At 37.4% G+C, this 14,957-nt stretch overlaps 1 protein-coding gene across 2 annotated transcripts; it reads right to left on the reverse strand.

Moving 5' to 3' along the window:
* Window positions 1-1,660: 1,660 nt before the first annotated feature.
* Window positions 1,661-14,305, reverse strand: si:ch211-156j16.1 (uncharacterized protein LOC564557 homolog). 2 transcript variants are annotated; one of them, XM_051117824.1, is made up of 4 exons: window positions 14,043-14,305; window positions 5,502-5,816; window positions 5,031-5,136; window positions 1,661-2,793 (listed from the first exon to the last, which is right to left on the reverse strand). In XM_051117824.1, the coding sequence occupies exons 1-4, from the start codon at window positions 14,107-14,109 to the stop codon at window positions 2,787-2,789; spliced, it is 495 nt and encodes a 164-aa protein (XP_050973781.1). In that variant the 5' UTR covers window positions 14,110-14,305; the 3' UTR covers window positions 1,661-2,786. The 2 variants fall into 2 exon arrangements, with proteins under 2 accessions (XP_050973781.1, XP_050973780.1); XM_051117823.1 differs by having other exon boundaries at window positions 5,451-5,816.
* Window positions 14,306-14,957: the final 652 nt, after the last annotated feature.

The raw sequence follows: 14,957 nt of genomic DNA on the forward strand, positions 1-14,957 counted from the left end.
TTGACATCAGAAACCAATTTCAGATTGACGTCAACCTCCGATGTCAGCCAAATGCTGCATTTTGACTGAAAATAAATATCGGATTGATGTCAACCTCCAACGTTGGTCAGACGTTGCATTTTGGTTAAAAATGAAATTCCGGTTGACGTCAGAAACCAAAGTCAGATTGATGTCAGCCTCCGACAACGGCCAGATGTTGCATTTTGGTTCAAAATGTAAATCCGATTATTGTCAGAACCCATCGTCAGATTGACGTCAACCTCCGATGCTGCATTTTGTTTGAAAATGAAAATCGAATTGATGTCAAAACTCAATGTCAGATTGACATCGGACCCCAACATTGGCCAGATGTTGCATTTTGGTGAAAAATTAAAATTGGCTTGATGTTAGAACCCAACGTCAAATTGAAGTCAACCTCCGACTATGGCCAGACATTGCATTTTGGTTGAAAATAAAAATACGATTGGCATCAGAACCCGACATCAGCCAGATGTTGCATTTTGGTTGAAAATGAAAATTGGATTGACATCAGAACCCAACACCAGATTGACGTCAACCTCCAACATCGGCCAGATGTTGCATTTTGGTTGAAAATGAAAATCGGATTAATGTCAGAACCCATCGTCAGATTGAGGTCAACCTTCATTACATTTTGGTTGAAAATGAGAACCCAAAGTCAGATTGACGTCAGTCTCCGACATTGGCCAGATGTTGCATTTTGGTTAAAAATGAAAATCGTGTTGACTTCAGACTGACGTCCACGTCCGATGTTGTATTTTGGTTACTTTGCAACACAACCTAAAAACAACTAAATACCAACATCAGCTGACATCGGTATTGGGTGTCAAATTAACGTTGTCATTAGATGTTGACAATTAATTTGGGCACCTGATGTCGCAACTTAAATTTAGCCAAATATCAATGTCTTATGATGTTGTGTGCCTGTTTTGAAAAAAGTAATCAAATATAATCAGTTACATTACATAATCATTTTAAATAGGGTAACTAGCAATTTCTGAAGTAACTTCCAACACTGACATTAGAAGTTAAAAAAAATACAATTAAACATGGATGAATTGTTCATTGTAAGATCTACAGTACAACATTAGTTTACAAAGTAGATGGTGAATTTTCATTTCATGCTGACTTTAATAAAAACATATGTGCATTATTAGTGAAGTAAAATGTTAGATATCTTTGGAATCTAGAATGGAAAATTAACAAGAAGGCCAAAAATAAAAAAAAATCAGAAAAAGTAGAGAAAAATGTATGAAAAAAAAAAAACACTTTGTTACTTTACTTTGTTATATCCAAATACGTTTTGGGGGCAGCTGTTTGGGACTTTCATGTTATTTACTCTACTTAACAAGTGAGGGCACTTAAGAACATTTTTAGGTCACTTAAGTCATATTTACAAAGATGCCTTTATTCATTGACTCTGCTTATCTCTCACTCTCTCTCCCTCGTCTTTTACAATCTTTATAACCTAAGGCATTAGAGAGACAGAGAGAGGGAATGTGTGGGTGCGTGTTTGTGTGAGAAAGAGACAGTGCATGGGCGTAAATGTGTGTGAAGCTGGAATGCTGAGTAAAACGGGCTGAAAAGCAAACACAGACAATGTTATCTGGCATCCACCACAACACAATACGGCAGTGCAACATAGTTTGGAACTTTTTTTATTGAAACCGACTGACAATAAGAACAACAAAAAAAAAAACACCAAGCCCAAAATACAAAAACAAACACTTGGCTTTAACTGGATTCTGGCATCAAATGTGAAAATGAGATCATGGAGTAACGGGATATAAAGAGGAATCTGGGAAGGAAAAAAAACACAAAATATCGTTGCAAACAGTTGCAGAGTCTTCTAAACATTAAACATTTATTCTTCATTCAGTGCACCTAATACTGATCTCCTAAAGCAAAGCCCCATATTGCAACACTTTCCAATGTCAGTAAGAAACACAAACCCCAACACCGACAAAAAAAAAATGCAAACTATACCATGCAAAATGTCAGTATGCTGTTAAAATGACGTCGTCCAGGCTGAGGAACATCAGAATTTTGAGATACATGCCAATAGCAGCTGTGCGCTGGAGCTAAGCTGATTGGAACACACAATAAAAGATGCGTTCCAGAGGAAGTGATGTCACTTTTGGAATGGGTGACAGTTAAGAACAACACAGTCAAGTGACTCCATATTAAAGCACTTCAAAAAAGTAAATCTCAAGCACTTCTTGTGTCTTAACTAATAATAGAAATAAATGTATTAGTTAATGCCGCTAACACATCTTGAGAACAGAAAGTGTCCTCAGCATCTGCTTATGACAGTTCATAGACTGTACATAATGCGTCATAGTCCTATCGGACACATCTGTAGAGGGGGAAAGCAATTGTGCACATTCATTTTTTTGTATGATATTTACACTCAGTGGAATAAAAAAACATACAAGCTTTTCCTTGCATGGGCAACTGTTTGTTTGAGACCACATTCATTCATCTCCTATTAATTTGCATTAAAAAAAGATCATGTAACTTCCTGTGGCTTCCCACTGTTGGGAGATAAATGAGGCTTTTCAGGCTAAATAAGGGGACTTGTGGGCATTAAGGAGGTGTTTTTGTGGGAGGGCATCTTTTTGAATGGGGAAGAGGATGGGACACTCTCCTGCTCCCTGTATAGTCCTGGATGGGTGTTGAGAGTGCTGCTTGCATTGTTTTTAACATCAGAACAATAGTTCAGAACTTCCAGAATTTCTTCTTCTTCTCTTCCTGTCGTGCCTTTCTTTTCATGGGCTGTGAAAGAAGGAAAGAGGAAAAGCTGTTAAGCACAAATACACCAGCAGCAGACACAAACTTGTTTTGTATCCATGTAACCGACAAAGATAAACAAAGAATTATTAATAGTACATGACAAAATACATTAAAATTAAAAAATACATTACACCAGTAATGATCCAGGCACACTCACAAAATGTGTAAAGTTTTGTTTTGTTTTTAGATCATTTAAATTCAACTAGTTATTTTCGCCCTGTTACTTGTTAGTACCACAAATAATAAAGCATGAACAGCACTGTGTTGCACCTCCATTTTAAAACCGTATATCTGCAGTGTGATTTTCTCAAATAGTGTCAACCATAGTAACCACTGTTGATTCTACAGCTGAACATTCTTTGGCTGGTACATAAGATTCCATTATGACATCGCTTCCTTGTTGATACGGTTCAGTGGTGTTTTTTATGATATTTGCCAGTAGGTTGGACACTGGTAGAGGACTACTTGGAGTAGCAACATAGTTTTGTCAAGCTCTAACGTTTAACATTTTATGAGCAACTGGGTTACGCTAATTAATCCGGGTTATCAATGAAACAGCAAGAAAGTTACAGAGATCAAGATGCTCGCTTGTTTTTGAGGCTTTCGTTTCTTTGCAGTCCTACAACATAGAAACCATTTACTGTTAGCATGCAAAATTTCACCTCAGTCATATATGCAAAACACATTATCCATACAAAGTTGGACTCCATTGACTTTTCATTGTAGGGCTGTGCAAATAATCGCATGCGATTATGATGCGCATCTCTTCAGTAATGCCGGTTCCGTGATTAGTCGTAAATTTCCATCACGTGCAGTCAGACGCATTCATTATGGAGCGGCACTCACTACAAAGAGCCGAAATTCACTGACAAGCCGCGCAATATCGCATTCATTATCGCAGGCGATAATGAACGCGTTATTGCGCGGCTTGTCAGTGAATTTCGGCTCTTTCGGCTCTTTGTAGTGAGTGCCGCTCCATAATGAATGCGTCTGACTGCACGTGATGGAAATTTACGACTAATCACGGAACCGGCATTACTGAAGAGATGCGCATCATAATCGCATGCGATTATTTGCACAGCCCTATTTCATTGTATGGGCAAAAAACACACACAATCTTCACTTATTAAAAATCCAAAGAAGAATGAAAATCATATGGGTTTGGAATGGCATAAGGGCAAGTAAATAATGACAAATTTTTAATTTTTGTGAGAACTGTCCCTTAAAGGGAACCCTGTGTGTTAAGACTTGTATGGCTTAATATAACATAAATTGTCTTTTTAGCAGAAAACCCATGAAAGAGTTACATTATTTTAAAATCCACATCATTTTATACATAATTTGGACTATGGGGTGTCACCATTATTTTGATGATGTAAAATGTTTGCACTCCGTAGGCCCCTGTGAGCACCCTGGACCACAAAACCATCATAAGGGTCAATTTTTTAAATAGATTTATTAGGACAATATTTGGCCGAGATACAACTATTTTAAAATCTGAAATCTAGATGTCCAAATGAAGTTTTAGGCAATGCATATTACTAATCAAAAAGTCAAAAAGTTTTGATATATTTATCGTAGGAAATGTACAAAATATTTTCATGGAACATGATCTTTACTTAATATCCTAATGATTTTTGGCATCAAAGAAAAATCGATAATAATACTGAGCCATACAATGTATTGTTGGCTATTGCTATAAATATACCCGTGCTACTTTTGTGGTCCAGGGTCACATTTTTTACCGCAACACAACTCAGAATAAGCAGCTTGGAAAATAAAATACTATGCCACATTGTGCAGCTTTTGATTGTAATTTTAAGTCGGACGGCAACAAGAGAAGCAATGTAAGTCTTCACTGCTTTCCTAGCGATAAGAAGAGGAGAAAAGAATGGGAGGATGTCTGTGGACGAATAAAACTTCCTAAAGACCTGCATCTTTGTTCTCTCCACTTTATCTCTGAGGCTTTTAGCAGACCACAGCTACTGATAGAGCTCACAAAAGGCAGAGACAAGAAACACAAGATGCCATCCTGGCAGATGTCTCAGCGTGGATTTTTTTAACTAACGTAAATCTTTCATGGGTTTCTACTACATATTTCAGCAAGAGACATCACTTATGTTATATTAAGCCATACGAGTCTTAATCTCCGGGGATCCTTTAAATCATATTTCTGAAAAATACTTTTACCTTAAAAATGTTTTTTAATTAGTACTTACGAATATTGGCCCATTCTTCTGGCCACCATGACGATTATAGCAATGAAAACAATCACTGCGATCAATGCGCCGATTACGATCCCCACCAACTGTCCTGTGCCCATATCTGGAATGAAATGTATCACGTCAATGACTGCTCATGCTCACTCACGCACATTCTCAATTAGGGCCCGTTCACACACACCACTAATGATAACTATGATAATAAAGACCATTCTAAATGTAAGAAAATGTTCACACCTCAACTATACAACACTATATACTATCCTATACCTATACAATATCATTGCAATCACTTGTACAATTTTTTTTCCAGGGGATACATGATAAAAACATTAACAGTTATCGTTCTTGGTGTGCACGGGCCTTTACTCTAAGATTATTTACGCTGTATGTCTGTGAGTATACTGTATATCGAACCTTGTTCCTCCACCTCTACATTTGGTTGTGTTTCTCCATCATTCACACTACCTTCTCCTTGGTTTTTAATGTCAGTAGTGGCTTCAGGGGTGGCCGTCTCTTCAGTTCCAGCTTCTGTTGATTGTGTTGTATCTGTTAAGGTTGTTTTTTCTACTGGGGTCTCTGACTGTGTCACTGGTGCTGTTGTGGAAACCACTGGCACCTCTTTTGTCGAGGCAGCTGCTTCTGTAGCCTCACGAGCAGGTGCATCCGTTGAGGTCGAATCTTGAGGAGCAGCCACCTCTGTTTTAGCTGAGACCACAGGTTGAGTTGATACAACATTTGTTTCTGGAGTTATACCAATAGCTGTTGGCACCATCAGAGTAGCTGGTGAAAGAACAATAAAAAGGTTCATGAAAATCTTTTACTAGAAACACTTAGATGTTACATTTCAACATGAGAGGAGAGAGTTGGATGAAAATGGAGAAATTCCAGAGACACTGACGCTGTTTGCCGTGTGTTTTGGTTCTCCAGTGGTTGTATTGGATGGGTAAGCCAGAATTTTCTCATTGCCTGCCGTTAATAGCGAGAACATTCCGGCCTTCTCCATCAGCACAGTAAACACACACTTACACATTCACTTAGACATTTACGTACAATTCTGCCACTCCTCCAATCGGTAAAAGTCAAGCCCTGACTATTCAGCTCCACACTAATGAGATCACTTCCTTTTTACGTCATACCTTCAAACCAGACTAATTGTCTCACTTCCTGGGTGGAGCCGGCTAAACCGCACAAAAGGAAATGAAGCATTGGAGAAAAAAAAAAACACATGGCAAAAATGGCATGTTTCCTCAGGGGTTGATCTTAGATATTTCTGCATCACTCACAATGACCTCAGTAACCATTAGAGACACAGCAAAAACTGATCTCAGATCTGTGCTGGTGTCTAAGCCAGATGGACTCCATATGAAAGACTTTCTCTTGGCGATCTGAGGGGAACCTCCCTTTACAATAACACCACCTCAGCTGCTGAACTACACAGTTTAAAATATCAAACTCAGCACGGGTTAAAAAACTCCGGGTGAATAGCAAATTAATGTTTTGGTTCTTTAGTAATAGTTTTATGAAGCAGATTTTATTTTTTACTGATGATTAAGTGACCCAGATACTTTCAGCAGTTAGGAATTTAAAAAGTTCTTCACCTAAATCCCAAATGCAAATGTGTCATTATGTACTCATGAGGGTGAGTACTTTAAAACCCATATGCCTGTTTTTCTTCTGTAGAACACTGAAGGGGAATTTCTGAAGGACACTTTTAAGTTCTTTTTGAAGTTTCTCATTCACTGTGACTGCATCAAAAGAACATCCAGCATAATTTGTCCTTATGTAATCCACAGAAGAAAAAAGTTATATGGGTTTGGAATGACATGAGGTGAGTAAATGACAGAATGTTCATTTTTGGATGAGCTATCCCTTTAATAATAGGTTTCTCCTCAGTTTGCTATTTTAAACTCACATTTATATAACCTAATTAACTGGACTCCCAAAATAAAGCATTAAAACGAGAACTTTTACGTGAGAGGAGAAAATTATTTAATTATAAGTGGGTGTCAAACAATAAAAATAAAATAAAGAAAGATAGAAAAATCTGTCAAACAACAAAAAAAAAGTCCTGTTAAGAAACATATTCAAGGGTGGAGTGCGGTCGGAGATCAGAATGTCCTTTGTGTATGTGTGTAAGTGTCAGTTTGTGTGTTTATATTAATGTTCTTGTTGACTCCTGCTAACAATCAGCTCATTATGTTTGAGACCCCAACAATTAGTTCTAAGTATGGCTCTCTTCCCCTCCAACCACTACCACACACACTCACATAAGTACACACAATGTGATGGGAGGAGCGGAGTATGGAGAAAGAGCCAGCTGTTCTCTCCCTCTCTTTCTTCGAGTTGTACACATCAGCATGGCCAGCAACTTATGTAAATGAAAAATGTACAGTCAGTCACTTATTATTGGGAAATAAACTCCAGGAAGGCGATTGATACCTATGATGGCCACTTGTTTGGTTACCGTATATTATCTTAAAGGGACAGCTCACCCAAAAATGAAAATTCTGTCATTAATTATTCACCCTCATGTTGTTTCAAACCTGTAAGACCTTCGTTCATCTTCAGACATGAGGGTGAGTAATTAATGAAGGAATTTTCATTTTTAGCTGAACTAACCCATTAAGCTTCTGCTAAGAAAAAACAGTCCGCTATAATCAGCATGATTCGCTATAATCGGCAAATACTATTAATACTATAGAGATCATTTTCACTACAATCAACAACTAAAAGATGTTGCCAGTTGTGTTTGTATGAAAGCGAAAGCAAGTCTGTGGTGTAAAATGAGAGACATGACAGTAGTGCTGGCTCAGTTACCTGGACGAACGGACTGATATCCACATTATTTTTAACGTAAGAAGAGAAAGCGCAGCCATTTTTACCAGGGCCGCCCTCAAATAAAGATTTTTCTGGTCGACTAGTAGTTGTCCATTTTAAGCATTAGTCGACTAGTCGCATGTTTATTAATGATCCGGCGTAAAACGTGCCAAATCAGCTGTGCGGATCACTCTGCTGCGGCGACCCCTGATAAAGGGAGCGAGCCGAAGGAGAGAGAGAGTCACACTTTTATTAATAAACCATATAAATCATGACAACAAGCCTTTAATAGCCTGATAAGCACTCAAGTGCACGCAAAAAAAGTTTGCCACAACACAAAGGCAGATATAATGATTATGAATCTGTCAGGGAAAAACAGCAAGGAGACTGCATTAACGTTTTAATAAAGTTTTAATGTAGTAGTGATGCGTCTGTATACATGTTTCATACGGATTACATAATCGGAGAATATTTGTTTTTTTATTTGTTCAAAGAGTCTAAGACAGCAGAAAGCGCATCATGTTTGCTTTCATTATTTTACAAAAGCACAACGCTTCGTTGTTATTCTGACAAATAAACGTAAAGTCTTTACAGATTCTAAAGATGTATTACTTTTTTCTGTATGACCAAAAATGGCGGAGTATTTTACGAGCAAGTGACCGCACTGACGCCTCCATCTGTCATGCAGTGAGCGCGCTACTATTCAGCTCCGCACAGACACTTCAATAGCACACGTTTTTTTCTAGGTTAACATTAGATTGGGCGTCTCTGTAAAGTTGCTACTATTTACATATTTCAGATGAAAAACCATATTTGAGGTCAATGAATGCGTGTTTGGATGTCCTGATGTGCTATACTACCACATAGACCAGTGATGATCTGGACTGCGTGACTTCGCCACTTCCTGTGGAATTTTTTTTCTGCAACTAAGCAACTAACACTTTCTCTTAACACAATATTGCATTTTATTTTATTGTTTTTGATTAACTACCTTTACCTAAAATGTGAGTGTTTACTGTTGCCTTTGGCATTGTTGATGTACTGTTTCCTATTTAATACTGTACAGCCGCCTTGTCACAATTCTGTATTGTTAAAGGCGGTATATAAATAAAGGTGACTTGACTTGACTTGACAATATTTTGGTCGGCCAAGCCTCTTCTCGTTGACTATTAGGGGCGGCCCTAATTTTTACCTTAAGCATGGCAAGTCTTCTGGTGTCAGTCGCTTCCAGTTATTTTTTATAAGTACAAAAACAGGTTATGCTGCTTAATATTGCCAAACTGGAATTTGTTGTCATATTATTAAAATGCATTACCGTAATCATAAATGGACTAGCACAAATAGTTTTACCGTTTACTGTTACTGTGGCTAATGAATTAGAAGTCTCACACATTTACAGGAAATACTTTTACATTAAAAAATGAGTTGGATACAACTGTAGTTGATTACCTATTGTTGCTAATGAATTAGAAGAGTCTCACACATTGACAGGAAATCCCTACCTACTGCACTGAAAAATAATGTGGATACAACATGGCCATTGGCGACGGTCCATCCATTCTCCAAACCGCGTGTCCTATGTAGGAGCGCATATCGGGAGTGGTAAATAAGAAATATCAGACCACTGCTAGTTGCTAGACTGCAGTGAGTCAAAACCCACTAAAATAGAGCAGGTATGTGCATGTGGCAGTGAAAATGCACCCATTAGATGATCAAATTCAAACGTATGAGCGAGCCCGAAACAGTTTCCTGACAAAATGAAAACCATAAAAGGGAAAGACGAGAAAAAGGAGAGACAAATATAGAGGAAAAGAGCAGAGAACAAGGGAAATACAGCAGATGAGGCCAGTATAGGGTGTGTTAAACAGGGAGACAGAATTGTTTTTCCAGGTTACAGACAGGAACGATAGACATCTATCTTTACCCTAATTAATTACTCTCAATCTATCAGATTAATCTCAGTTTGCTGTTTCAGCGTTTGTGTGTGGAGGATCCGTGCGTCCTGTGAGGGAGTATGATGCCAGAATGTTTTAGTTCAGGAAGAACAAGTGAAGAACATCTCGTAAAGGCAAATTCACTCCTTCACACATGCACACACATCACATGGCATGTCATGAGTGGGCAGCAGAGGACAGGGCAAGTGAAAAATCACTCTTATCACTAGAACAGCACACATACACATGCTTAGGCTCTCACGCTCACAGTCTCCTGGGAACAACATATCTCAGACTAACACACACATCCTAATCTAAATACAACACATAGGAGTCCAGACCTTAGGGAGACAAAACTGTATTGGTGTCTACTAGAGCTCTACAATTCCTCACAAATCTAAAATCACAAATCAAACTCAAAAACTTTTGTGAAGTTGACTTATATTTACCATTAAGCAGTTGATTTTGAGTTCTGAAGAATTCAGATTCAGAATGAGGGATTCATTCTAACAGAGGAGTGGATTCAGTTAGTTTATTTGGATTCTAGTCGTTAGACAGATCTGTGTTTCAGATTATGGAGTTTATTTACTTGAAGTGTAGAGGTTAACAATAAAATTCTGACTGAAATCCTTCTGACGGCACGTGCCATGGTGGATACACAAATCCACAATAATTTAATACTGTTTTTGTGTCACGGAATGTAGTTTTAGAGGTTTTTTTTTAGGCAAGAATGTATTTGTTTAGATTTCAAATATGCGATTTGTTAATAAAGATAACATCTATTTGAATATTTGCTCCAGGGTGTCAGCAGCTGTTCATTTTATATAAATAATAGTACTATTCAAAAATAGTATTTAGTATTCCGGTAGTTTCCAATGCAACATTTCTAATTTTAATTTTTTCATTTCTTATTTAAGCTTTATTTATTAATTATACCATTAAAGGTGCAGTAAGCAATTTCTGAAAAACGCTGTTGAAAGTGGATAGGACCGAGCAGTAAAACACTTTTAGGCAATCACGAGTAAGGTGCGTGTCCAGTAGTGATAGGGGAGGTGCCTTTGTTAAATAACATGTTTGTAAATTTGGGGGTGGATGCAAGAAAGGGGTGTGATTCTTTTGGGTAGGGGTGTGTTTGTTTTGGTGATTTCAGATATCGACAGCGTTTCTCAGAAAATTTTAATTATGAAATGTACGTACCTTGTTCTATGGAATTAATTTATATACAATAAGCAATAAAGTCAGTTCAAGTTCATCTCTATCAGATAACACTTTGAGGAGTTGGTTCGATTTAGAATAATGACTGGATTTCATTTATTTTGAGCTGTATCAAGCTTTTTTTCTCACAAATGTGAGTTTGTATCTCGCAATTCTGACTTTTTTTCCCGCAAATGCAAATTTGTATGTGCAATTCTGACGTTTTTTTTTCACAAATCCAAGTTTCTATCTTGCAATTCTGACTTTTTTCTAGCAAATGCAAGTTTGTATTTCGCAATTCTGACTTTTTTTTCTCACAAATGTAAGTTTGTATCTTGCAATTCTGACTTTTTTCTCGCAAATGTGCGTTTGTATCTCGCAGTTCTGACTTTTTTTTCTCACAAATGTAAGTTTGTATCTTGCAATTCTGACTTTTTTCTAGCAAATGCAAGTTTGTATTTCGCAATTCTGACTTTTTTCTAGCAAATGCAAGTTTGTATCTTGCAATTCTGACTTTTTTTTCACGCAAATGCAAGTTTGTATCTCGGAATTCTGACTTTTTTCTCGCAAATGTGCTTTTGTATCTCGCAGTTCTGACTTTTTTTTCTCACAAATGCAAGTTTGTATCTCGGAATTCTGACTTTTTTCTTGCAAATGTGCGTTTGTATCTCGCAGTTCTGACTTTTTTTTCTCGCAAATCAAGTTTGTATCTCGCAATTCTGACTTTTTTCTCGCAAATGTGGGTTTGTATCTCGCAATTCTGACTTTTTCCCGCAAATACAAGTTTGTATCTCGCAATTCTGACTTTTTTCTTGCAAATGCAAGTTTGCATCTTGCAATTCTGACTTTTTTTTTCGCAAATGCAAGTTTGTATCTCACGGTTCTGACTTTTTTCTTGCAAATGCAAGTTTGTATCTCACAATTCTTACTTTTTTTTTTTTTTTGTAAATTCAAGTTTGTATCACGCAATTCTGACTTTTTTCCAGCAAATACAAATTTGTGTACCCAATTCTGACTTTTTCTCTCGCAAACGCAAGTTTGTATCTTGCAATTCTGACTTTTTTTCTCGAAAATGCAAGTTTGTATCTCACAATTGTGACTTTTTTCTTGCAAATGCAAATTTGTATCACGCAATTCTGACTTTTTTTCTCAGAATTGTAAGATATGGGAGTTTATATCTTCAAATAAAATCAAAGTTGTTAGTTTGTATCTTGCAATTCTGAGAAAAGAAGTTAGAACTTTTGTATCTTGCTTATATAACTTTTATATCTTGCAATTCTGATTTCATTTCTTAAAATTGCAAGTTTATATCTCACAATTCTGAGAAAAAAGTCAGAACTTTTATATCTTGCTTTTATATCTTGCAATTCTAATTTCGTTTCTCAGATTTGCGAGTTTATATCTTAGTATTCAAAGGTAAAAGGCAGAATTGAGATGTAAACTCGCAATTGTGAGAAAAAAAGTGCGAACTGTGAATTTACATCTCGCAATTCTGACTTTATTTTTCAAAATTGTGACTTTATTTCTGAGAAAAAAATAAGTCAGAACTACTAGTTTATATCCTGCAATTCTGATTTCATTTTCCAGAATTGCAAGTTTGTTTCTTATTATTCTGAAAATGAGGCAGAATTGCAAGTTTATATCACAATTCCGAGAAAAAATAAGTCAGAATTGTGAGATAAAGTAGAAATTATTATTTGTTTTTTTTATTTTTTATTCAGTGGCAGAAACGGGCTTCCATCATTTGCACTCGCATATGAAGTTGATTAAACTCTGTGAATAAGTTTGTGGTAGCAGTCAGAGACCCTGAGAGAGTTTCAAGGGTCATGTAGCTAAATTAACGGTCAGTACACCCAATACCTCGATGTGCTCTCACGTGTTAGTTTACCATTACTCTATTCATAACACACACAACACATAACAGACTCACTGGGAGATCTGAAAAGGTAAAAAGTTCAACAGAGCAACACCAATATGAATCTATTCCCCCAAAATAACTGTCTATACAATGCTGCATACTAAAAAAAGAACACAGAGTAGAACCGTTTAACTATCTGATGAAGCCCCGCTTTTAGAACAGGGAGTGGCACCAGCAGACTGGGAGAACGGGAAGAAAGGGAGACAAATGGCCAAAGAATGAGAGAGACAGAAGGAAGTCTGGAGAGGAAAAGTGTGCGCTGATGTTCTCTTCTGATTGCAGAGAGTGAAGTTTTCCAAAGTTTGAAACTTGCTGAGCATTTTAATGTGATGTTTAGAGGGCTGTAACCGACCCTGAGCAGTGAGTCAGAGGCGTTGCAGTTTAAAAATAACGCACATGCCCCTCCAACCTACCTCTGAGAGGGGTGAAAGCTTGATACCCCGCCAAAGATGGTTACAAGTGAAGGGGGGTGAAGAGAGGGACAGAAAGACCTACAAAATAAGCGCATGTGGGGCGTCTCTCTTTCTCTCTCTCTCAGGCCTCCTCTGCCCTCACATGTAACCAGCCTGTGTACTAAATGCTCAAATGCTTCCCTTAAATATAGAGTCAACTCTATTAATACACGTGTAACCCTGCCCAGAGTGAAAGAAACAGGAAGAAACAGAGAAATAGAACATTGCTGACTAACTCAAAACTGATATATAATGGCATAACAAGCACTGCAGCATTACATCATTTTCCCAGCACTAGATCCACATGAGAGAAACACACTGTATCAGCACATGCTTAGGTGTCTGGACGATGTTTATCATAAACAGAAGGCACAGAAACATCATATATAGATGTATATACTGTAACAAATATTTTTTGAGGTAAACTGAAGTCTTTCTACTTAAGCGTTTTACACTCAGTTCAATGTGTTACATGCTGTTTTGTTATTTGTGACATTTAAAAAATAACAATTTCAAATCATCTTAACATTATAATGCATTTTTTCCTTAAATTTAAAGCCAAAACACACCTCAGAAGTTGACATGTTGTGAGTGTAATCAAACCAAACTGAACTAAGTAAATGAAGTATATCATCAGAATGGCCAGAGTGTTTGAAAGAACGTAGAGCACCCTGTATATGTGTTTACTTACTCGCTTGGGTAAAGGTGCAGAAAGGCCCCGCCAGGGTGACCAGCAGCAGTAGTAGGATCCTCATCATGGTCACTGTTGGTCACTTTTCTCCAACTGAAACTTTAACAAATTAAGAGGCTCCTGAAGGTGCACAGCTGTGGATGAAATGCTGGCTCACACACTCAGAAGTGTGGCTTAAAGTTGGTTTGAATGGAAAGGGGCGGTGAGGTCTGAAGCAGCAGTCTGGACAGAGGCACTGAGAGCCAGAGTGAGAGAGAGTTAATGTGCGTTAGTGTGTCTTCAGAGGGCGAGGGGGTTGGGCATTGGTGTTAGGTGGTCCTGCCCCTTATGCCTTAAAGTAAGTCTCTGTCTGTCTGTCTTGCTCTCTGTCTCTCTACTCAAAAGAGTTTTTACAACTCTATAAACTTGAAAACAGCTTTAAAATCACCTTTAATGTTCCTTTGTTACATTAAATATTCACAGTAATCAAGCTTACAGAGCATATTTAATCTTATACAAATGAATGGTTTGTATTGTTGTGTACCCTAAAAATATGACTTTCTAAAAAAAAATTAGATGTGAGGCAAGTACAGCCTATTGGACAGACTGTATGTCTGCCCTTCATAGCCACGTTGTGTAAAGTAATTGTGCAAAATTAGATATGGCGCACATCCTGACTAAGGACTATTAGATTATAGGAATTTGTGAATTTAGGATGTAATTAAGGCCAGATTGCTTATTTTACGCCTGAAATGAGAGTTGTTTTCTGCCACGAGTACCAAACAAAATCCTCCAGCATATTAGTTTATGATTCTGAGGAGTTGGAGAGGGAAAAACTTGACACCGAATTATTTTCAACCGTTAAAAAAGTTTGAAACGGTCTCTGAGGCATTTGTTGGGTGTGAATGCTGCCATTTTATGCTGTCATCTAGTGGC

The sequence above is a fragment of the Labeo rohita genome, chromosome 8, assembly GCF_022985175.1.
Source record: "Labeo rohita strain BAU-BD-2019 chromosome 8, IGBB_LRoh.1.0, whole genome shotgun sequence".
NCBI classification, from domain to species: Eukaryota; Metazoa; Chordata; class Actinopteri; order Cypriniformes; family Cyprinidae; genus Labeo; species Labeo rohita.